Source organism: Phaethon lepturus, unplaced genomic scaffold (genome assembly GCF_000687285.1).
Source record: "Phaethon lepturus isolate BGI_N335 unplaced genomic scaffold, ASM68728v1 scaffold332, whole genome shotgun sequence".
In the NCBI taxonomy this organism is placed as follows: Eukaryota; Metazoa; Chordata; class Aves; order Phaethontiformes; family Phaethontidae; genus Phaethon; species Phaethon lepturus.
The window spans coordinates 249,807-274,984 of NW_010523852.1; the positions used below are offsets into that span (position 1 = coordinate 249,807).

At 38.7% G+C, this 25,178-nt stretch overlaps 1 protein-coding gene across 1 annotated transcript in view; it reads right to left on the bottom strand.

Annotated features, from left to right (window-relative positions):
- EPHA3 (EPH receptor A3) overlaps window positions 1–25,178 on the bottom strand; it is a gene marked incomplete at its 5' end in the record, with an annotated part of 58,911 nt that overhangs the window by 32,902 nt on the left and 831 nt on the right. Inside the window, 5 exons of the mRNA XM_010282222.1 lie at window positions 5,230–5,415; window positions 11,784–11,909; window positions 16,184–16,251; window positions 16,712–16,814; window positions 19,176–19,338. Of these exons, the coding sequence (XP_010280524.1) occupies window positions 5,230–5,415; window positions 11,784–11,909; window positions 16,184–16,251; window positions 16,712–16,814; window positions 19,176–19,338 (646 nt within the window). The remainder of the gene's footprint in view (window positions 1–5,229; window positions 5,416–11,783; window positions 11,910–16,183; window positions 16,252–16,711; window positions 16,815–19,175; window positions 19,339–25,178) is intronic.

Below are 25,178 nucleotides of genomic sequence, written 5' to 3' on the forward strand. Positions count from 1 at the left end.
GGTGTCTGATCCATCACCGTTGAATATAATCCTTCATACAACTGTTGAACTTGTGCAATGAAGTAGGTGTATCCTGCCACGCGTTTGCCCCCAGATCCCCGCCGGAAGGGAACTGGGCACTTGCTGTGGAGGGAGTCGCAGTTTCTGTCCAGAGTTGCCCTGGTCTGCACAAAGGCGGTGCAAGGACTGTGGAGCAGTGCTCTACCGTATGGGCATGGTCAGCATGTTCCTCAGATACTACGGTATAAGGGAGAGACGGAATAGCGCACATAGAGGCAACAGCAAAAAAACTCTCCCTCAGGAGGGTATTTACAATGCATTTAATCTGTAGAGCTTCAGTATTTTCCTGGCATAAGCCAAGGAAAATGTTGGGGTGGGAATAGGTCGGACAGGGCTCTGAGCGACCTGATCTAGTTGAAGATGTCCCTGCTCATTGCAGGGGGTTTGGACTAGATGGCCTTGAAAAGTCCCTTCCAACCCAAACTCTTCTATGAAGTCTACAGAGATGGAAGGGAAAGTGCAGAATAAAAGTAAGACGGGGCAACGGAAAGAAAGGCAGAGCTGTAACGCAGCCACCATCCACTGCTGGGGGTTAGCCCTCTTTCCAGGCGGTCCTGCCTCCCTCTGTGGTGGGATCACTGACAACATGAACCTCCCTCTCCTCTCGCCAAGCACAACTTAGCCGGGGGCCGAACACGTTGCATCCACGGGGCAGCTGCACACTCTAAAGAAACAGCCCCGCATCCCTGAAAAGCCTTTAATATCTTCCAAAACTCATCCATGCAGATTCAGGTCAGTTTTTGAAACCGTTTTTTCTACCCTAGAGTATTCTGTAGCATAACCAAGATTTTATATGCAACTCTGACACGCTGGAGAGAAATGAAGGCAAAAATTAATGTGGTCACGGTGAAGCTTCCAGACAAAGGTCATTGGCCTGATAATATTTTACCATCATGTGGATTTTATTATTTAATAATATTTTCTAAAGCTTTGTTTATTTTCTCTTTCTAGTAGACAGAAAGGTGGGTAAGAGCATGAAGTTATTTAAGGAGATGAGTTATTATTTCACATATAATACAGGAGGACATCTGACCATAAAAGCATAACGAAGGCCTGCATATTGTATAGCAGGCATGGTAGTATTTTAGCTTTTAAAATTGAACACTATGAGGCTTTAAAGAGGTCCCCAGTATAATTAAACGCAAAAAAGCCATTAAAAAAAGCAAAGTAAATGGTAACAATTCCTTCTCTATTCGTCTTTCAGAAAATACACTTCTACCAAATAGAAATTCTTAGGAGAGGAATATTAACTTCAAATAATGATCTTAATATAATGAGAGGAAAATCCTTAGTCCTCTTAGCATGGATTAATGGGTTAAAATATCTTCTTTCTGCTGTGCAAATGATGTGTTATACTGTGGGAGTCACACTAATGGGAAATCGACTCTGTCAGCCATTAACTGGCAGGAACAAACTCTTTATTCAAAACATTTATCTTGAACTATATAGGATATGGTACAGACAAAAGACCTAACAATGTCAAATCTCAAAAAAAAAAAAAAATCTGTTGCTTGCTTACTCTTGCTAGCAAGAAATATGCAGTGCAAGGAAAAGTACCTAACATGCTGTGTAAGTGTAACCCAAAGGCATGTCTTTTAATGCACAGAAAATGCAAGTAACGGGCAGCACACCGATGGGGCTATCCAAAACTTTCTCTGATAATTCCATGTACTTTGAAACCAGGAGACAGTTGCCTGGTTTCTGTATACACTCAGTCAATCTGGTGACACATCAGAAGACTGAAATTACAGTAAGAAGTTACATACTTCAAATTATTAAGAGACCATCTTCCTGCCTTGCTCCCTCACAGTTAGAAAGCCCCAAGTGCAGGGTTTCACCCTCGTTCAGTTGGAAACGTGTCCATAATAAGAAGCATATGCTCTGAAGCAACACGGTGCACTTCTGAAAGAACATTCTGCATTCATTTATCAAAACACAGCCGTTTATACATGATAACAACTTGTGTCAACAGTGTTGCCGAAATTTATTAGACTAACAGCCTACAAATTGCTGTAAATTATTAGTAAACTAAGCAGAACATGTGTGCTGGTTATTAAGACTACTGCCTACAGCACGCCCAGGAGACCAGCGTAGCAGGAAAAGGCAGAACAGAAATCAGCATGAAGCAGGGCAAAAACTCTGCACTGAAGCGAAGGACTGAGGTCTTGTCTGGTGGGTGCACCTCCTTCACGCTGCTGGTGGGTTGTCCCACTGGCAAACTGCGGCCACCCCAGCTTGAGAACTTCTCATACCAAACAGTCCTATTACAGGGATCACGACAACTGTGGCTATTGGGAACTGCTTCAGAAGATCTGCTTAGTATGAAAAGCAAGATCATTGCTAAGGGCCACCTGTCAAAAAGAATTTGGTTAACAAAGAAAAGGTTGTATCGCCTGTTTATCATGCATTACCTGCAGTGAGAGTGGTCCAGCAAATGCTCCATGGGCTCTCTACTTAGACTGTACATACAGTAATGCTTTTGAGTGTGATTTAACAGCTATCATAAAAAAATATGAACACTTGCTAATTTGTTATTACAGTATATTGGTTTGTTTTAAAAAAAAAAACCAAACTCCACAACCTTCTTGTCCATCTATCACCCTAGAGAATGCTGAAGAAAATAAATTATTACCTTTACTTGCATTTATGCCATATAATTTTACCCTATAAAATGGCTACAAATAATTCCAGAGCAGTTTTCTCAACTCCTGTATTCAAGCTATCTGGAGAGGGTGTTTTAATCCCTGAGGCTTTTATTGACTTCAGCTGGGAATACTCAGAGCTTGCTCCCTCATACTTAAATGTGATTGATAGGCACTCCCAAACCCCCCGAAACAGACAGCAGTCTGCTGTGAATACAGCTGAGTAGCAAGCTTACTAATAGTCACTTACACACAATAAAGACAGAATTAGTAATGCACATTCAAAAGCAATGCACAAATTCCTGCATGCACAGCAATCAAATTATTTTCTCAAGTGCCACAGAAATACAAACTGTAAAAAAATAGATTTTAGCTCAGCTGTGTACAGACTGATGCTGGCATTTCAAGTAATTTTGGGACAGCAAGTATTATTCTGACTGTACAAAGTGTGTGTCATTAAAAAGCAGGATTTACACAGACAGATCTGGCAGTCCTCTATGAATGGGACTGTGAGACCTAAACTGAAAAATAACTTCTTTGTCATTGAAATCAGCAAAGTAGGCTTTCATGAATCACACTTAGAGAAAGCATTATTATTGTAATTAAGTCTCTTCGTTACATATAGGGCTTACATACCTTTCACTAGTTATTTTTAGACGCAATCTTGTGGGTTTTTTATTTCATGTAATTTGTTGCAGTAAGCTATGAAATTCTTTCGTGCCTGTCTATGTTTGTGACACCTTGAATCATGCAATTTTAAAAGCAAGATTCCTTAAAACAAATAAAACCATCTACTTAACAACAAAGTATTTGATATACTTCCACCCAGTTAAACTGCAAACGTCCTCGGCACATTACAAGCAGTTCACTGAAACGACAAGGAGCTGCTTTGCTGGCAGAGTCCTCTGAACTAGGAAACATCCTACTGATTTTTTCCACTCCCCTGAGAAATCTCAGAGCATTCCTGAATATATATTTTTTTAAGAGTACCTCATATAAAGTCTTATTGATCTCTCACCTAATAACTGCCGCAGGACTTTGATGATTAAATTTATCACCTTATGCTTCAGTGGAAATTTAGAAAGTCTCTAAATTTATGTCTCGCAGAGCAAGCCAGTTTGGGTACTTCATGCAACCTCTCTTTTCTGTTTCTTTCCACCTCAGGGTCGAAGACAATCAGCAGCACAAGCAATAAGAGCCAGAACTTGCCGCAGTGGGGCAGCACCACCAGCACCAAGTCCCACCAGCTGCTCATAAGGAGAAGAGCATGCAGGATCTGAGTGGCTTCAAGGCGGCTACCGTGGCTGCCATGGGAAAGCTGGTTGGGAGCTCTAAGGTCAACACTACTGTTCAGGAATGTCTGTTACAACTTGCTGTTACCTTAACAAAAGTGGAGCTGGAGAGGGTTCTTCAAATATGTTACTTTTCCAGGAAGGTACCAAGTGTAGATGGAGTTTCCAGTTACATTTTTGTCTCAAAATGAGAAGGTGATTTGTTATCATTGACAGAAACGTGCTTTAGAAAAAAAGTACAAACCCACAGCAAAACCATCCAAAGACAGATTTATAAAATATCCATTAGTAAAAATATAAATGTTCTCAAAGAAATAAAATAAATTTTACTACTGACAGCATAAAGCCCCAAGATTTTTTTTGAGATTTTCACTAACAGGCAAATTCTAGAGGATCGGGATCTTTAAAATGCCTGATGCTGGTACATATTGAATACCACACGGAATATTTTCCTGGCATGAAAATCATGGAGGAAAAGGTTTGGACTTATTTATTAATATACTAGTATCAGCTGCTGTAGCCAAGTAGGCTCTTCATTAATTTGTGCTAATGACAAAATCCAATGATTTAGTTGAAAGCAGAATACCCTGCTTCAGTACAATTAGGAAACGTCAGGACATCAGACTCCACGACTCCTAACAGAGTAACAGGAAATACCTCTTGGACACTTTGTAAGCTGTTGTGGCTCTGGAGTTTATTACACCTGCCAATTTATTACTGAGCTGCACTGTTCTTTAGAAATGCTCCTTTTCCTCCATGTTTTCTATATTTCTTTCAAGCAGTTCACTTTTATTTCCCGTTTTTTCCCATCTCATTAACCTGGGGTACTGTTTTTAGGTTGTTGGCAGCCTGAGAGCAGAAAGACAGTGAAGGTCCTGCAGCTGCACTGCAGGCAATTGCTCCCCATGCCATTCTTCACTGGATCCATCAGCATGGGTTTAGCTGGTGCTTGCACATGGGAAATTTTTTGTTTGCTTTTGAGGAAATACAATATACATTGCAAAAGCCAGGCTATGCGTTTCCATTGTTATGTCTATTGAAGAATATTTAGTACATATTAACAGGGTTATAACATAAACATTTCTGGAAGGGTTTGCAGAGCATAGACATGGATGATTCAGTTTTTTTATTTGCTTTTGCTCTTCCTTGAATAGAAGGAATCACAGAATAATATAGGGTGGAAGTGACCTCCAGTGACACTTCCCATGCAAAACAGATGCCCCGTCATATCTTACTTTTAGTGACGACTCCCTCTAACCGAATGATATTAGGGTGGTCAAACTGTCCCATGATGCTTGCTTCTCCCAGGAAGTCTCTTCTCTGTTTTTCTGTGTAGCCAACTTTCAGGGTTTTGATAGCCACTGAAATTTCCTTTTTGGAAGGCAGCTTTAGGCGCCCACTGCACACTTCTCCAAACTCCCCTAAAATAGTGGAAAAATGACAAAAGATGAAATGTCATTATTTCATGGGGATTTAAGAAAGAAGACTTAGTGTTCAGCAAAAGTCCCTGAAGTGTGATGTTTACTGGTGGGCATTCAGACAACTACTTAACATTTCCATGCTTGGGTTCTCCAGCTGTCAAACTGGACAATGTCACTTATTTACAATGCATACCCAGAAGACTGCAGAGCAGAGGAATGCATAAATGTCACCAGAAAATTCCCTTTTTGTTTCAGTTGATGCAGTTTGAGACAACAGTAGAAGGGCTGATTAATGCAGAACTATCAGAATAGTTATGCATCCTTGTGAACATTGTACTCTTCATTTCTACCAAACAGAGATAGTACAGATCCCAATTATTTTACTCATTTCAATTAAAGTAGCAATATAATTCATAACAAAAGAGTTTATCTACACAGCTGCAAAGAACAAAGAAATCCATACAGATTATCTTTGTTCTATCATTATTCAGACGGATCTAATAATGCAAATATATACTGTCACTATGTGACTACAGGAACTGATAGTCCACTATGAATATTGTACCCACGGTATATTGTGTGAGAGCCCTAAATAGAAAATGGCAGATATCACTGGATGTTTACTTTAATACAACGTGGTTTATCCTTTGCTATGTAACATCCAAAAAGAGCGCACAGGGAAAATTATCTAAGCATTCAAATGAGCAAGTATTAAATCTGTTCACAAATTGCTGGTAGAATACATCTCACTTGAAAATTTCTGCATTTAACTAATGATTACATAAAAAACATATAAGGAGGTTCCAGTATCTTAAATCACATTTGAGCAGCAATTGACTTTTGATTCCCAATTATCCAACCCCCCATCTTAGATTTCAGATGATATAATAAACTGCACATACAACATCCCAGTTAAAATTACAGTAGCAACTTTTTGTCTCCTTGTTTTAATAACAAAATAATTGAAATAAAGAAAAATATAATAAAACCAAAGAGTGGATAAAATATACAAGACATATGATGGCAAGAATTGCTCTACGTGATTATTTATATTTAAAGACAAAGAAAACACTTCACTGAATAGAGAAGAAAAGAAAGGCGGTTTCTTTTGTGGGTTTTGTTTTGTGTTTTTGTTTTTGTTTGGGTTTTTTTTTTTTTTCAATAAACTAGAGGACACTGCTGAAGGGCTTTAACACTCATTTTCCAACAGTACATGCCTATTCAGGTTCTTTTGTCAAAATACAAGAGATCTAAATATAGATAGCCCCTCATATGCCATATTTTGTCAAGTGGCCTCATACAGAAGGTTTGACTCGGAAACAAACCAACCCTATAAATCTAAATCTAGGTGGCATCATTTTTATGCAAATGAAATTTTGTTTTTATTTGTGATTGAAACATCATGGAAAGAATTATTGTACTGCTTACATATGAGCTTTTCCCACCTTAATGTGTAATAATCCTAAATGCAATAGTATTACTATGCCTGTAAAGAGCAAAGGCTCTTGGAGCTCATTTGCCCACAATGATTCTTTCTTCATCTCTACACCTTTTTGTTTACATTAAAAAAAAAAACCTGTGAAAACTAAAAATGACAGAAACCCACATAAATAAGATATTTTTAATGGGCAAATTTAAATCATGGTGCTCTTCATAGGTTTAATGCTCAGAAATGTGTGACGGATGGACAGCCCTTCACCATTGTCTTCAGATGTGATACCACATGGGATACATTTTAGATGTCACATTCAGCCCATTTATCTGCAAATTGAAATTACTTGCTCATCAGCTTACCACCAATATGGCTGGCATTTACAGTCCATGTCCCATTTGTGGCACTGCAATTCAGGAATGATTACGGGAGTAGTAACAATGACCAGAATCTTAAAAGTCAGGGCTGTGTGTTCATGTCCAAAGCTCAAGGAACTGGTGTTATTTATACACAACAAGGCATGAGAAGAGAGAGACGACAATAGTTTTGCCTTATCAAAATTATGGTTATAAATAAGATGGACACCAACTCCTTTTTCTAAACACAAGAGGCAAACCACAGAATAGTTGCAAATTACAATATAGGTCAGTTATATCAGGAAAAAAATTCTAACAGTAAAGACACTTGGACAGTACAAAAGATTTTTTAGGGAGGCTATAAGCTCTTTTATCTTGGAGATTGTGAAGAATAAGCATCTATTAAGAATGGTACCTAACAAGTTCTGTTTTGGGCAAGGGTGCGGACTTAATGACCTCTTGAGGTCACTCTTCAGCTTTATTTTCTAAGGTTTCCCTGTTAGCCAATTTAACAAAAAAAAACCCCAAACCTGAACAAATGTGTCGCAGGACAATGACCTTTCTCTGTTGCTAACCCAAGCTAGATTTGAATCAAAGACAAAGAAGTGAGTGTCACCACATCTTATCACCAGCTGCTGAGCTGCTTCATCCTCTAGGCATGGTACTGTGCTATTAATGTAATAACAAAAAAACCTTAAAAACAGGGTTTATCTTCATGTATTTATATACTACTAAAATAGCATTTACATTACATCCATTGTTTCTAGCAATTGTACTTTAGGCTGCCAAGACAGGCAGCAGCTCAGAAAATTAATTGTAAAACCTATTACTAATAACCAAGAGGTGTTAAGTTCTGTTCAGACTTCTTAATTAAAAATATTTAACCTCTGCAAGCCAAAATGACTAGTATTCTTTACCAAGAGCAAATGCTGCTTCAGTTCAAATACTAACCCCAGCTCAATACTGTCAGAGCACCACAAAGAGGAAGACCAAAGCACATCTTGAAAATGGAAGGAAGGGAAAAAAGTGCTTGAAACAAAACTTGTAATGTCCAGCTTCATATTCACTTTTCTTTATATTTTAATGGTCCAAAAAGCTATAACAAGCTACCTTCTTAAAACTATTGTTCAGTTGCAGTCGGTGGAGACTATAGCTGTGATTTCAGCAAAGAGTCCAGCAATCAATCCTTCATTTCTGACCGGAATCATGTATCTGATATTTGTTTGACTTTTGGGAAGGAAAATGGCTAATGTCCATCAACACAGTCCCATTTAGCCATGGCTGCACAATTTAGAATTTGTGTGATTAATCGGATTCCACAAGTGCCTTGAGGCCAGTGTATGCTGCAAGAGACTAAAAATTGGACCCTTGGTAGCAATGGAGCTTACTGTTGTCCATGAATATAAAATGGGTTTCCTTTCTTGGAAAACAATTTTGCTAGAAAAAGCTCACTGGGCAGCCCAACTACATTAACCTTTGGTTCTTTCATGTACAGGGCAGTATGGATGCTACATAAGTCAACCTGGTCAACACCTGTAGTGACATGAGTTACACTACAAGTTTTTCCTGCAAATCATTATTATATGGTCCCAGTAAGAAATGGACTGGATCTCATCAGATATTGTTTAGGAGGAATAGGGACTTGATTCAAGTTGAAAGGTGGAAAACCTGGCACTGATTTTAAGAGATGAAGTTGATGGCTTTTCACGTAATGCCTTTCTGAAGTGTTTATTTTTAATTATGCTACACACATAAACATTGTATAACCTGCCCTGCAGACTGATGTGCCTATTTACATGTGGAAAGCAAATAGATAGTATTAGGAGGGCTGTTCACGATATAAAGATTTCTCTTCAGGAAATCTTAATTTCTTTTTAAATAGGCTTAGTGCATCAGTGAATGGCATTTGCTGTGCATTTAGACCCAGGGGACAAGTAAAAGATGACTCTGTGAAATTAGCTACTCCTTTTACTTTGCTGTGCTTTAAATCATGACTGCACTGTTGTGCACAGAACTCCCTCAGAGTTGGAGAGGCTGAATGTTTCATAAACCTCATGAACCTTAGCAGCGTTCTACAAGCCCTCACTGATACACTGCAAGCCTTCACAATAAGTTCATGGACAGGTAGCCCCTAATTTTTAGAAACAGTTTGATCAGCAAGATGTTATGCTACAAGTATGTTTAAACTTTGAAAGAAAAGCAAATGCTTGCTTTCATGTTCAGCAAAGCACATACTTAAATCTATCCCAAATCAAGAAAGTACTTTCTGTAGTATTCTCTTGTGATCCAATTGGATTTAAACTTCTTAAGTGGTTTGCTGAACTGGATCCATAAAAACAAGTGAGTTGTTTTAAAAGAAAGAATTACTGTAAAGAAAAATCTGAAAAAGTGGCTCCTGACCTCAATTTTCTTATGCTTAGCCTCCCACTAAAATCCCTTGTGTTTTTCTTGAGGTTCTTTTGGACAAGAGTACTTCCTTATTGCATTTGAGTATGTTTTCAAAGCTATGTAAGCTGCCCTCTATTCTTAGGGAATTCTGGCTAAAGCTGTGAAAAACTACTTGGAAAAGTACCTCCGAATATGAAGATTACTTGCCTGACTTGAAGGTCTCATTACTTACGTCACACTTCAATGCAGTTAAATGAATCCCTTCTTCTCAATTCACTGTCTTTTTACAATTTCATTCACACTTGCATTTGTAAAGAAGGGCAGGAAAAGACCAAGCCATTCACTCAAATAAGTCATTGACTCAAGTAAGAGGCAGGAAATGCCTTTCTGCTCTTGCGGAGGAAAGAAGTCTTGCTGCAGAAGCAGCTTCGGAGGCACTCCAAATGCAAAAGCTGCCACGTGTTAAATGTGACAGCAGTGTAAAGCGATGCTACAAATGCATTTTGGAAGCTCCCATCACTCTGTAGCTTGATTTTTATCTGTTCTTCCCTGCCTGGCTCTTCCTGTTGGCATCTCTGGCAACTGTTAATAGGAAATGCTAACTGTAATGCCATATATAGTTTAGGCTCCATGAATCTGAGTCATGGTCTCCAACAAATAGCTTTATTATATCTTGAGTCCAAGCTTCACTGTAGAGGACCTGCAGGAACCTACTGTCACTCTCACTGGAGTGAAGCAAAGGGACTTCCTTTTAAACCACCTGACCGTTTTAGGACATATTCCTTTTTGGAAGCCTCTCAGAAAACTCTTCCTCCATTTTCAGAGGCCGTATTTGGCAAATCTTGGTTTACCTCTTATTGTCATCATGTGCATTCTGATTAAAACCAGGTCAGAACACTGAGCTATAAAATATGACATATAACGGATTCTTACAAATTTGTTTTCTAGATTCATATACTGCAGACAGCCCAACTTTAGAAAGTTTACATTTGTGAACGAAGGCGCCTAAAAGTCTTACAAGGAAACATACTGCTCTTGGACATAGCTTTTCAGTAATCTCCTTTTCTATCCCCTTATTAATTCTCTATTATGTTGCTTCCTTGACTGAAGATGATGGAGAACAGTGCACTCTTGTGGGGCAAAATTAAAACCAGCAAGGAACAAAAATTCTACCTTTGCAAAAATAACCTAACTTCATACAAGCAGTTGAGTAGCTGCAGTAAGACAGGATGAATACTGTTTCTTTTTACTGGGTGATTCAGGAGATGCACTGAGTACAGTAGCTTAGTTCTACATTTTTTTCCAAATGAAAATTTTTTGCTCTGCACTAGGAGTCTGTCTCTCTTACATCTCATGATTTTAATTCAAATAGTAAATTCAGCAAGAAGCAAAAAATCAATAATAAAAGAACGATTAATTTTCAATGGATTAAAAATCAATAGTACTTCTCACAAATGCTTTAATTTAGCAAGAAAGCTAACATTTCATGATCTTCTCACTTGACGAGACGATCTGCCACTTGAAGGAGCAAGCACACATCCTATCAGGAACTACATGATGCACTGCAACACTGACAACTCAGTGTGATGAGACTTTCTGTAATCTGGCTCATCTGCTACAAAATCTGCTCAACGGTTTGTTTTCTGTAAACCCAACAATCTATGGTGTCTGTATGGCTCAGACAATCGGTTATCAGACAGAGAACCCATTCCTCCTAAATCGATAATTCAAATCCAAAGCAGTGACCAAAATCAATCCAACGACCAAAGGTCATTGCAGTCTGATGGATGTGTGATGACTGGTATGAAATGAGTTTGTGGTTTCACTCAAGGCGTAATAGTCAACAGTCCTTTTAAGGGTAAAAAAGAAAACATCTTCACAGTTGATAGCATTTTTTGTGCTGGCAGACTTTAAAGAGAAACATAGAAGTGAGGCTGAACTCTCTTTTCACTCCCAATAGTGCTGCGTCCAAGTGCGGGCTGATAGTTGTCCTTTGAAAAACTGTCTTGCTATCTGCTTTCTTTGGGGAAAAAAACAGACCTGTGTGCCCTTAACTTTTCATATGCACCATAGTCAGATGTAAATATGACCTACTAATTTGAAAACTTTAGAATGTTTTCTTTACAGTCACAAGTCTAAATCCAAAGATGTAAAACAGTATACGCAGCAAAAAGCTATCTGATGGTCATTACCTGCTCCAACCACTTTATCAATGGATATATTTGAAGCATCTAGTTCCTTGGCAAATTCATGCACAGCTTGATTGGGATCCTCATACGTATGTGGATCTACGTAAGTTCTCAGACCTGGGAGTTTTACTGTGTAAAAACAAATTCAGAGAGAAAATGTTACTTAGACTTAATTAATCCTTCTAAAGAAAGCTCAGGAGACAATAGAAATCAAATCAATAGAAGAAAAAGGCATACTGCTTCTTCAAATCAAACTGCTTTTGATGGGTCTTCAGGAATATTAATATAAGGTGAAACCAGAAATACTCATGTAGTTATTGCAGAGAAGTCTGAAAACCAATTTTAAATATATCTGCACTGGCCATGTTTAATTGCTTTTCAAATATTGAAATACTACCCACCCCTCCCAGCTTGCAATGTTTAGATGCTGCCTTATATTGTCCCTTTCAAGGTAACAACAAGGAGGCAAGGAACAAAATGTGTGATGTTACAAGTCAACCTGAAAAGTTCTTAAGAACATATAAGGAGAGCACATTAACTCAAACCTTTTCTTTCCAAGCCCTCCAGCAAGATGCATAAGAAAAGAAAACTATACATGAAGAAAGGCACCTCTGCCACAATCCCTCTGCTAGTACATGCAAGGATGGCCGCCAGTCGTTCGTCTTACTAAAGTCTGGTTCTAGTGCTCAGTTACCCTAACATCCATGTTATCATTTTGGCCCTCTCTACAGTTTCCTGTCCAGAGATCATTCTGTTTGCCCCGGGCAAGTGCTAGTTCAAATGACGGAATGATTTTAAGCGCAGTTTCAAGCTCTCTACGTCTCTTCCTCCAGCAGGACTGGGGGTGGGAGGCACATGTTATCATTCCCAACCTTTCTCTCCAGCAAAGAAGCTGAAACCAAAGCATAGCCTCCCTTCCCCTCCCCAGGCCCTGCTTGTGCTTGTACCCCGTACCTTGTGTGCCTGCCTCTGTATTCATTTCAGAACAGAAAGAAGTTTTGTTAACAAAAAGTAAAATAACCGTTACATCCAGCTTGAAGTTTTCTGCTTCTGACACACAACCTGCGTTCCTAGACATGTATTCTAGCTTTTCCTAACCGTACCAGTTGGTCTTGTAAAAGATATTAACTCCTCCTACAAACGCTGCCTTAACCCACTCAGGAATATCCTTTCCAGCTTGGCATTATTATACTGCAATCAATTTGTTGACTGCTAGAATAATTAAACCTTTTTTTGCTGGGGTTACACAGATGGGAAAAAATACCTTTGGATTAGTTAGAGCACACCATTGTTTTGTCAAACAATCCCAAGTGTATGTAAAAAAAATAAAATCAATTTTATGGAGATTTATTGGCCTCAGAATTGACAAAGAAATGATAAAACTGGGTTCCCAAGCTAATTGCCTCAAAACCAATGTGAACTAAGAGCCATGCTCTTAACACAAGGGCTGCGTGTGCACAGCATTAAATGCCTACTGTGTTTCCTTCAAGAGCCTGATGATTACAGAATTACTTGCAAGTAAAACAAAAAGTAATTGGCTGTATATTGCTGTTGGTTAAAAATCTTGTAAATGCTCCTTTCCGTCCATGCTGAATGTACATTACAGGCTCCCTCATACCCCCAATAAAAAGAACAACAATTAAAAGCTTCTGCACTGTGGGGTTTTTGGCTGCAGATTTTTAATGCTGACCCCAGAGGTTCCCAAGATCAGGTGATGGTGACTGCAAGGAGAATAATCCCTTCACACCAATAATTAAGGGTAGCCTGTATAGTAACTGGGTTCTGTCATGAAAAACAGATAATAAACACGTGCACATGTGTTAAGCTGTACTACTTTACAGCTCATTCTGTGCAAACATAATAATTTGCATTTTCATTTTAACAGCATGAATTGCCCTAAAGGTAGCAAAAAAATAAAAAGGGCCTAGCCAAAGAAGGCAAAGGGAGAGGATCTGAAGAGGTGAAACATTTTTGGTCCTTTGAAGTAATATTATAGGATTTGTAATAAGGCTGCAGGGAATAGTTCATGGCTGGAGCCTTTTTTAAAGTAATTCAGAATAAACTGACTGAAATAAAGCAGCTGCTGTATTTCAGATGCTGAAAGTTTATGACAGCCATAGAAGTTACTTTATCTTTTTTTAGCTCATAGGAGCAATTTTCTTATTCTTTGAGAAAGACTGTAATTTAGTAGAATAAAGTTTCAATCGCCACACATGTATATTCATACAGATTGTAACAGATAAATATCTGCAAAATCAATAAATCATTTTCAAGAATTTCTAATAGAAATACCAGGTCTGTGATTGGCTCTGTTCTTACTACACAGTGAATCAGCATGGCACTGCTCAGAAAACAGTACATAAATATCTAAAGCCAAATTAAAAGCAATTTAATCCACTGGAATTTAACAGCACTGACATGTTTAAGAATAGTGATTGCAACTTTCCATTGTGTGGGAGTAAGGAGAGCAAATTCTGACCTGTTATTTGTCTGTGACACTTTTTTTACTGGCTGCTTTTATTTTATAACCTCATTAAATTTGGATGATGAAGCATTAATTCTATGGGCCACATGTAACCGTATAGATTTTTTTGAGACTAGTTGGTTAGCTGTTGTTGGGCTGCATGAAGCAAACCCACTGTTACAGCTTGTGTATCCCCTGACAGTGCAGGGGAAGGAGCACACATGTTGTGGATATGCATGCTCACGGCTCTCTGGAGACAAGGGGGGGCTCCAAACTTAAAATAATAATAATATGAACAGTCAGAGAACAGTTACTCCATTGTCATGGGGATTAGGAAGCAGTTCTAATTTCCAACTACTGCAGGTAAATCCCTCATTAAAATGTTAATTCAATTATATTTGGTGGGGAGGCATCTGATTATGGTACAGTGCCACTGTTGTGTGCAAAAAAAACACGTACATTAACCTTACAACATGTTTGGCAATAGAAATATATGGTTTAACATGATTTACATGGTGTAGCAGGATATTGTTCTGGAGCTGAAACAGTTTCAAAGACAAACTACTGATTCTTACTAAAAACATGCTCATAGGACACCAATAATTCTGTGGGTGAAAAAAAAGAATTTCCAGCCTTGGTATTTGTGAAGGGTGTTATCTTTGTGCTGTAAGGATGAAAAAAATCCAAAATGCAGTGACAAAAAAACAAGAAGCTGCTCCCCACTCCTGATCAGGAATGTTAAACTATCACTTTTCTCTCCCCTCAGCTTCTCCTGCTCCAAAACTACTTTATTTCTATTTTAAAGAGGGTATGGATGGAACTTTGTCATCCAGTCTTCACGATCCACAGCTCCTCTGCTCTGGAAAAGTGCTGCAGGGTTATGGACATTGCAGAGAGGATCCAGGATCAGAGAGGAGCTGATGAAAGGAAAAACTGCAGGATGACATGCCCCTCCAGCCACAGGCCATACCGAGCTACTTCTTTCTGGTAGCCAGGACATGTGCCTGGGCTCAGAAAACCAACAGTTCTTTCCCTGAGCATCTCCTGGATGGGATCTTGCTCCATGCTGTTCCTTTCACAGGGTACAGTCGTACGATGCAGAGTAGCCATGAATAAAGTCCCATTTAGCCGCGTTAAAAAAATCGGTATGCAAACATCAGAAATAGATAGGCTTCAGCTTTGGCTTTCGAACGTGTTTCAAAAGTAGCCCAGATTCCTCAGGAGGAACAAAATCCCACATCCTTAACTACAGACAATTGTTGTGATACAAAGACCATGTAAGTCAACAGAAAGGCTCTCTTAGTCCTGGATGAAACATATTCATTCTTGCAAGTGGGGAATCAGGACTTGAACAAAACATGTCTGTAGACAGAGTTGGATTAAAAAATCCCATTAATTTGTGAGACACTTGTTTAGTAGTTATTCTTAATTTAATAAACTACTCTGAATCACTTTTCATCCTATGCTTAGAATAATTCCAAACTAAATTATTCGTGGGTCAACTCTGTCAAGCATGCAATTTTCACATTCCCTTCAGTAGTCATCAAGACAGGTTTTACTGATTTTATATTTTGCTTCAGGAAAAAAAATGTCATTTCTTAGACTTTATGCAGCTGATAATGAGGAAGATGAAGTTACACTCTGCATTTCAGTAACGCACAATGGAATCAATACCATATTGCTAACCACACAAATTGTTTGAACATAGACAGTGATGTTTTGCTCAGTACTAACCTGAATGCAGATGAAAGAATTTGAAACAAAGAATAATTGTTTGGGGAAAATCTCCTTACCCACAAGAGCAGAGATAATTCTCTTCCCAATTTCACCTTGGTTTAAGTGGGGTATGACTTTTTTATTTTTTTAAATTGAAAAATACCAGTTATCTAGGGAATGAGTTCAACAGATCTGGAAGCATTAAAAGGCTTCGGTAACTTACGATGGCCATTCCCAAAATGTAGTCTTTTCTCATCAGTGCCATGTTTAGACTTCTTGTATCCACAGAATCTACAAGCAACAGAGAAAAAAAAAATGTAGAGAATTTTATATGTTAAGGGCAGGTGGAAACAGAATAAAATGTTTTCCCTCCACAATTAAATGCCTGTTTGAAAGTTTAATGATATTTACATTCTTTGTGCCCTATAGAGGCATGTTATGTTCTCAGGGAATTTGAGGAAATTGGCTAATGAGAGGATTTGTTGATTTTTGACCCCTACAGTTTAATTTTACAATTGCCTAAGAATGTGTTTATAGCATTTTTTAACAACTGCTGCATGATTGGGGCTGCTAACGTTAGTGGGCTCATTACTGAGCACGAAGCAGTATTCAGAGCTCCTGGGCAGCAGACAAAGGAGAAAGTGCAAACCAGCCACGCTACCACCCGATGACACCCAATTTGCCATGCTCATCAAGGCCCCTTGGGGAAATGGAAGTGGGAATAAATGTGCAAATCAGACGATAAACTAACCTCCCAATCAAGATGTACACGACAACTGTGAGGAGAATAATGGCTACTGCCGCTGAAATGGCAATCATTACGACCTGGCTATTCTCACTGGAAATGGAGAATGCTGGAAAGGTAACACAAAAATATATAAATAACCCCTCCATGCACATAACATTGATTACATCACAATTGACACTCATATAGGGAACAGACAGATTAAGTCATCACTATCAGGCATCTGGTCTCCTGCCAAATATTTAATCTAGTAAGTAATTTTTCATCAGGCAGATAAAAACAAGGGAAGAAAACAGAAGACTCTGGCCATCTTTGACAAGTTACCAAAGTTGTTTCTGCTACTGCTGATTTTCACCCTTGCTGATTGTACTAAACTGCTGTTAAACTGACACATATATAAACATATACGTAAATACAGACGTACATACCATGACATATATATATTTTGTCATGGTCAGTAAGGAATTTTTCATTGGCAAGAAATCCCAGCCAGACAATCATCATCAACCTCTCACTTCTATATGATGGAAAGTGCTTTAATGAATTAAGCTTCCCACTTAAGCTTCATAATATCCCTGTGAAGGTTGTGAAAAGCCAGGGCACACAGAAGCAGACAGAAGGACTATCCATGGTTAATGAGTGTCTATAGAAAAAAGAATGGCTATTTTCTGCCTTATGTTGGATGCTTCCCTGTGGTCTCTAAGCATGGAGCTTCAGTGTGCTAGGCTGCTATACAATGACATGCCACTTCTTACGTGTCATAAACAAGCTTCAGCAGACACCTATTGAACTTAACTGAGCGTAGCAGAATTAGGCTCCTCAGCACTACGCTTCAAGTTAGCTGTCCCAACCGAGCTGCAAGGTAGCACTCCTAGTCCTCACAAATTAGACAGTTTGTGTACGTGACTGCTTGGAGTCACACCAGTCCCCTTGGGAAGAAGCCTCTGCCTATTACAGACCTACAACTGCACTCCATAGTTATGACCACTTGGCAATAGGAACAGAGTTATGCCATTTGTTGTCTGCGTAACTTGTATGCTCATTACTAAGATGTGCACCACTGTCTCCTGACACCTCCCACATTTTTGGACAGCTACTTTTTTTCTTTTTTCTTTTTTTAATATTACTTTGCAGAGAAAACTAATTTCTAAATTACGAGTTTTGTTATCACTACAACTGATTTTTTCTCCTTGCTGTATTTGTTTGTACTATCTTGAGTTACAGTTTCATCCAGTATGCCAAGCTACATGTCACCATTAACAGTGTTTTGTAACTACTTTTTTAAATAAGAAGCTTGTTTGCTTTCCAGCATAAGAGCTGAAGTGGAGGAGGGGGAAGTGGGGATGAAATACATAACATAGGCTCAAAAATACATGGATGCCAAGTGAAAGACATTTGGCCTGATGCTACTCTTCTCATTTAAAAATTTGTTGCTTTTAGCAGAGCACTTCTTACACCATGCGTTCTCAAGCCTTATCATAAATACATGAATAGGCTTTATAAGAGCATATCAGAATTATAGTCCTTAGTTGTGTTATAACTCTGAAGAGCAGATATGAGTCTTCTGTGAATGCCCGACCTTCTAAAAAGCAAACAGTCTTTGATTACGCATCATCAGTCTACATCAGTAACTGGGTACCTAAGCAAGGGATGACTTTTCGATGCATTAAGCCACTTCCATCTTCTAGTGACAAAAGGTCTGATTTACTATATAGTCCCAAGTGATGAGAAACTAACATTTAAGACTGTGAGCTCTATTAAGAGTCTTTCTGATACAACAATAGAACTTGTAAACAATACCTGTAAGGTTATCAGTTAAATAATGTTATTATCTAGGCATTAGAGAAAAGAATAAGGAGTGCCAGTACAGTAAATAACTTCCCCAAGGCCATCCAGAAATGTAGTGACAGAGAGGAGAAGGGAGCCAAATAGACCAAATTCCTGACCAACTACTCAACTGAATGACCATCCTTCCTGGCCTGTGGATATTATTTTCATCTCAAGACTACGTAGGAGACATCAGCAATGCTCTGCAGGAGTGTGGAGAATTACACACTGACTCACAGGAGTAATGGACCAATATAACATCAATTCTCTAGGAGCAGGGGTTTATAGTCCACAGGGTTCAGGCCACAAACTTGGAACAGTGTGAAGCTGTGAATGTGTTTTTCTATCAAACTTCCTCCCTTGGCAGGAGCTGTGGTCTAGCAAGGTATCGAGTCTGGCACAAGGCAGAGGTCAGGTAAGGAATGGAAGAAAATACCACCTGTAATAGTCATGGTAAACTCTTTATAGCATGCTTCAAGTTTAATGACAAAATATAAAGTTATATACTAACTCTACCCAGAAAGACACATCATAAATAGTTATGAACTGCATTTACTAAACTAGAAAAGGAGTGAAAGCAGTCATTCAAATCAGTTGGAAACTCGGCAGGATGTCAGTATAAACCATTAGAACAAATACATACAATCTGGACTGGTTTCAAATTCAAACTTGCGGCTGTTTGTCCCATATCCAGCTGCAGTTCGGGCTCGAATTTGGAAGATGTAGGTGGTATCAGGTTTGAGGCCACTGATGGTAACGTTGGTGCCTTTGGCTCTGAGAATAGTATAGCTTGTCTCTTGTTCCTGCTTTTGGGAAGAGAAATTATCAGATTAAAATCACACCCTAAAAAAGAGAAACAAGAGGTGGTTGGTACAAAATTACTACAGATCACCTGGAGAGCACCGGCATATTTTTTGAATATTTATAGCCTGACAAATGCTTGTACAGCCATTCATTTTCAATCAGCTAAACATCTTTTGATTAGCAAGAATCTAAATCATTAGGCCTTGTGCTGTAAATCAAATACTAAACATGCTGAGTATATGACATTTCATTAAATGGCTTTGTTTCATTTTGTCCATAGTCTGTAATACAACAAGAAAATGAAGATTAAAATGTTATTTAAAAACCATAAAACAGATTTGCGTACTGCACTGAACTGGAAGTTGTAACAGGCCAACGTGGACACTTTAGGGCCCTCCAGAGCTATTGCAGGATGCAGTTTTTACTGCCCCATATTTTACAAGGCAGTGTTTACCTTTACAACAGTCAGATGAGAAACTCCACTCGGGCTCCTCACCTCAGTTCTGCAAACAGGTGAATATAACTGGTTTTCTATTACACTATAAAAACTATGACATTGATGCATCCATCCTCATTTGGGCAAAACCCCACCGAACTCGCTCCTGCATGAGTCTTGGGCTTTTAGTAGCCAGAAAGGAAACGTGAGTTTGATCCTTACTGCTTTTTGCTAAAGAGCAAGGTGTGTTACAGTACAGATGATACCCTTGCAACCACACTCTGCTTAATAGTCACATAGCTCTGACATACTGACTTTTTATATAAAATAGGAAATGGATCATTTAGTAATTTAGTAAGTTCGGATACCCTTCACATCGTGTAAAACGCTAATTCTGATAAAAGCGTGTCTCAGTCCCACTGTAAGCACATAGTCTAAAAATTTAAGCATGCCTTTGAAGCCCGGAGGTATTGCTTATTTTAATAAAGCCATCCTGTGCCAAATGAGTATTTTTGGCTTCCTAAAAATGGCAGCTGGAACTGCCTCAGAAAAAAAATCTTGAACAGCAGCCACACATGTGGGGAACTGTGACAATCTCAGTTGCTTAGTTTTGCATTGATTAACTTTTTTATTCTGGAGGTGGTGGGGATTTCATATGCTGCCCTTTTTAATTCGAAAACTCTGAAATACACTAAAATTGTTGAGTCTTGCCTGGTTGAAAGCAGAAACCGAGTTAACATACATCAGATGCAAACAATCTCACCTAATTCACTCTATGTTTTATGGCATTGCATTAGCTTGCAAGGTACTGAGCTTTTAACTCCGACAACACTAGGTGCCGACGGTAGGGTGGTTGGAAAATACTGAGCACACTCATTGTCAAAGCCATGTCAACTTCACCTGAGACGTTCAAGTGACTAGAGCCAGTTTAGTGGGTTTGCTCTGCAGTGCTGTCTAGAGTAAGAAAGTTAGGTTTATTCTAAGTTAGCAGGTTGGCAAGAGAAACTGTTCACTTTGGTGCTACAGAAGCCTAACTAGCCAGTTCTTGGCAGTCTTTGACGTAGACAGAAATATTTACATCGTAGTTAGGGAAATTGCCAGAATCTCCACATAATATTCAACATAATGCACATTAGTAATCACAGTGAAAGTAAAAAAAAGCAGCTAAGCCTGTGCCTGAAAGTTACTATCCAGAATCAAAATCTCAAGTAGGGTGATACTTCTCTGAAAAAGTTTTCTGCTGGGAGAAAACTCATGGGAGAAAACTTACAGGAAGACATTCTAAGGAGCTAACAGGTTTGCAGCAAATTATTTATTTCTGAACTAACAAAGGCCTACTATTATAATTTGCAGGCTTTCCTTATCTCATCATTCAGTTGAATGTAGGCAACTATTTTAATTTCAAAGACATAATAATCTTGTCTCTAAAACATAAAATCTTTTGTGTATGCTATGACTGGACATTCATTTTGATCTCACTTCAGTCTGCTTTTATGAAACGCAAACATTTCCTTCTTGTGCAGATACATACGTGCAAGGGAAAATATAGTCATGGCCCTGTCTGTTAATAATCTGCAATGGAACTTGGAAAATAAACTTTTAATACAATGGTATGGAGGATGTCATGGTATCTTAGCTTATGGTAAGCGTTTTACACAAATATTTTGTAAGTCATTTTTTACGTTACTAGTAATCAAATCAGTGAAACACCACATAAAAGCCCAAGTTTATCTTTCTTGGAGATGAAGTCAAACTTCAGAGCCACAGAACTGTAGCTGCCATAAGCAGAAGGAACATACAAAAAGGAGAGTCAGTCTTTGCCAAGCAGAACTTTAATCAAACACTCTGATGATAAATTTGAACTTGGATGCACAAAGCACATTCTTCCTGAATATTTCTGCATAGTTTACCAGACACAGTCTTTACTGGGAAGCAAATCCCACTACCATTATTGCAAATGAGATTTTATAATTTTAAACTATGTTTTACAAAAGACCTGGTTTGGATTCATTTCACATTTATAGTGGCAGTACGAGTGAGAGTGAACAGCATGTCCTTTTTCAGATAGGCACACTAAGTGTTTACATAAGATGAGGAAGAACATCTTCTCCGTCAGCCGCATGTACACTTGAGAGGCCAAAAGCAGACTACCCATCTTCAAGAGCAACCCACAGCCTCGATCCTGCTTCCCCTCATTGCCAGGCGTGACCTGTTCGTCGATACGACAGTTCCTACCAGCCTGCTGGGGTGCACGTGGCCTACCTACCCTCAAAACCAGAATAAGAAGGGTTTAAAAGCAACTAAGTGCATTTGCATATAATTTACTTTTTCAGCCTCAGAAAGAGCACAAACTAGATAGCATTATTTATTTGTTGGCTTTAACCAGTCTACTGAGCACACAATTTCAATGCTGGCAAAGGCAAGTCTATTTTAGTAACGGAAGACTGCAATTAAATTTCACTCATTGTTTGCAGCAGACTTCACCTTAATGAAGCGTCTGGGATTTAGTCAGCATAATTGTAAGCCACATATTTAAATGAAGCAATTAATAGTTTGTGTGTGGTATTTAGGAGAAGGCTTTTTTTTTGTACCTTTGCATGACAAGATACTCCTTCCAGAGAACTTAATTATGTCAGCAAGGACAAGGAGGAAACAGAGTACCTGCTTGTGTAAGGAAAAACCCTGGCTTTTCTTATATGGGCACTTGCCGGCTGAGACACTTGAAGTCCAGCACGGCATTATATGGATGGAGTAAACTGGGGTGTCATTTGGTACCATTAACTTAACATAAACTGTTATGCCTTACCATAAAATAAATGCCAAGAAGTTCCATACAGAATTCCTCCTAAAGAGGATTTTCTTTCTTTTAAATGTTTTGAATAAATAGTAACTGGGGCCTCATAACCAGGCCCTATAGATTCTTATAGAAAATACAATTCTATTCTAAACAGTGAGTCTGCAAAACTGCCACTCTCACTTCATACTATTATGCATTAAAACCCTATAGGTTCATTCCAAAAAGTTAAAATAGTTTTCCAAAACTGTAGCTCCTAATTTCTTTAGAAACATCACATAAAGCTCTACCCTTTCTTTGCTACACAAGTGCGATCACTGATAAAAAAAAAGAATAGGTTAATTAATTACCTGTGCAGAAAATAAATGTTTTCCACATACCTTATGCCAATAATGCATTAGAAAAACTACATGATATTATAATTTAGATACAGGACATTCTGTTTTTATTCTATCATCCTGAATATCAGTAACATGCAGTTGCCCATAAATACCACATATTCTTTGAAATCTAAGAACAACCTAGAACAACATATCAAAGCAAAAAAAAAAAAATTAAAATTACATGGACAAGGTGTATGAGAAAATTGGGGTGGCCTGTATTAGTCTATTGATTCTGTATTAATTTCTAAGGGATTACAAAAGGTATGGCAAGTAAAAACAAGCAGGAGGGAAAAGAATGGCTCAACATAAATCATCTACCAGCAATCAGGTATGACTTCTCAGGAGAAATACCCAGATTGCTAACGGTGAAGGGTTTATTTCCTAGCAGCTGCCACCTAACAGCAGCCGTTTTTTTGATGAGCACAAGCAAGATGATTTCTGAAGCAGAAAATCAAACGGACTGGACCAGTTTAAAAAGAAAGCTCCCTTTTCAAAAGAGGAGGGGGCTGCTTAGAGAACTCAGAGTAAAAAGCAGCATCTTCCAAAGGTGTTTGGAGAAGGAATGAAGTGTAACAGTCCAGCACGAGGTGCTCCGGCTTCAGGTAAATTTAACAGACTAGTAGCTTTCAACCTTTTACAATTTACAGACCTAAAAAGGGCAATGGATGAAAGCGTCCTAACAATAGATTTGCTTTTCTTAGTTACCTTTCATATACCCTGAGGAATAGGCTTCTGACTCCCTGAGGGGCTGCAGCACACACATTAAAAACACTGGTGTCAGAAGGTTGTTTTTTTAAAAACCCTTTGCTCTAAATGGTCTGGCTTGTATTGTCAAGCAGTTGGCTCTCTGGTTTAAGAAAACTGTCTGGTGCATGTGAACTCTTGATCACAGACTTCAAAGGGAAGAAACACATGTGCAAGATCAGCCTCCTAAGACTGGTTGTCTTATGAAGCTGTCGTACGACAACCAGTTGCTCCACAAGACTGGATATCCTTGGGAACAGCAGCCGTGTGCTCAGTCTGTGCATACAACAGTACTGAAAGGTGACAATTTTCTTGAATAAAGCAAGCCAATTTCAGTGTAGAATGATGATCAAAACACCACAAAAAACCAAATACACAAATAAAACTTCTCGGTCGTTCAATTAAAATGAACTAATGCACACAAGGGGAAAAATTCTCTCTCTTTGGAGCAACTAAAATGCAACTAACGCCACAATGCGCAACGCAGCCCGTGTGTTACATCCTACACCCCGCAGTACTCATGCAGAGTCTCACAGGCAAGGACTTCCACTTGGGGAGACTGGAGGTGGAGTCGAGACGGGGCTGCCGCAGCTCTTGGAAAACAAAGGTACGGCCAACGGCAGCAAGAGCAGCCAGGTAAGTCTCAAATGAAATGCAAGTTAATCATGCGGACAAACGAGCTGGCCTGTGCGAACCAGGCTGAAGTTTTGGGATCTTTCAGGCGTAGGATCTTTGTGAGGTAAATAGCTCTTCCAAGCGATTGGTACTGCCAACTAAAAGGCAGTACCTCTTTTCTTAAAAAAATTTGGAAAGAAGTGATCCCAAGTAATTCCTGCATCCTTGCACTGCTGAGGATGGATGTACTAATAAAGAAGATCTGACATATGAGCTCATTCTCTTTCACTTCTCAAGCCCAGGATCCAGACTTGATCCTGTCCCCATTGAAATAACAGAAAAAACCCAAAGTGAAAGTCTATAGGCTACTGCTCTATAAGGTGAGACTGAACTGAATGTTGAGGAAGCTTTGTTTTTCCCCTTTTATCAGTATAGTACGTATGTTCAGATTTTTACCAAGGTCTTTGAAGCTTCAAGTGCTCACCAAAAACAACCCATGCAAAATCAGATGACATTAATTTGGGAGAAATCTTTTCAGAATACAGTCTTCTGATCCCCATTCTTTGGCTGGAGATCAGGAGTGGACTATCAATATGACATTGTTCCACTGGTAAGCTCCATCAGAAAACTTTCTAATGATTAACTGAATGCCTGTGGAGTCTTTTTAACAGTGGTTTCTAAGTGGATATTGGCAGTATGTCTTCCCCGGTACATAGAAATATAAGCCTGATTTCTAGGTATGAACAGCATTAGTAAATGATAAATTAAATCATTATTTCTGACATTTTTTCAAAGTTTGTCAACTTCAGTAGCAATATATTCTATCAAAAGGTCTCTCTGACCAATCTAAAAATGGCTAATACCGCTATT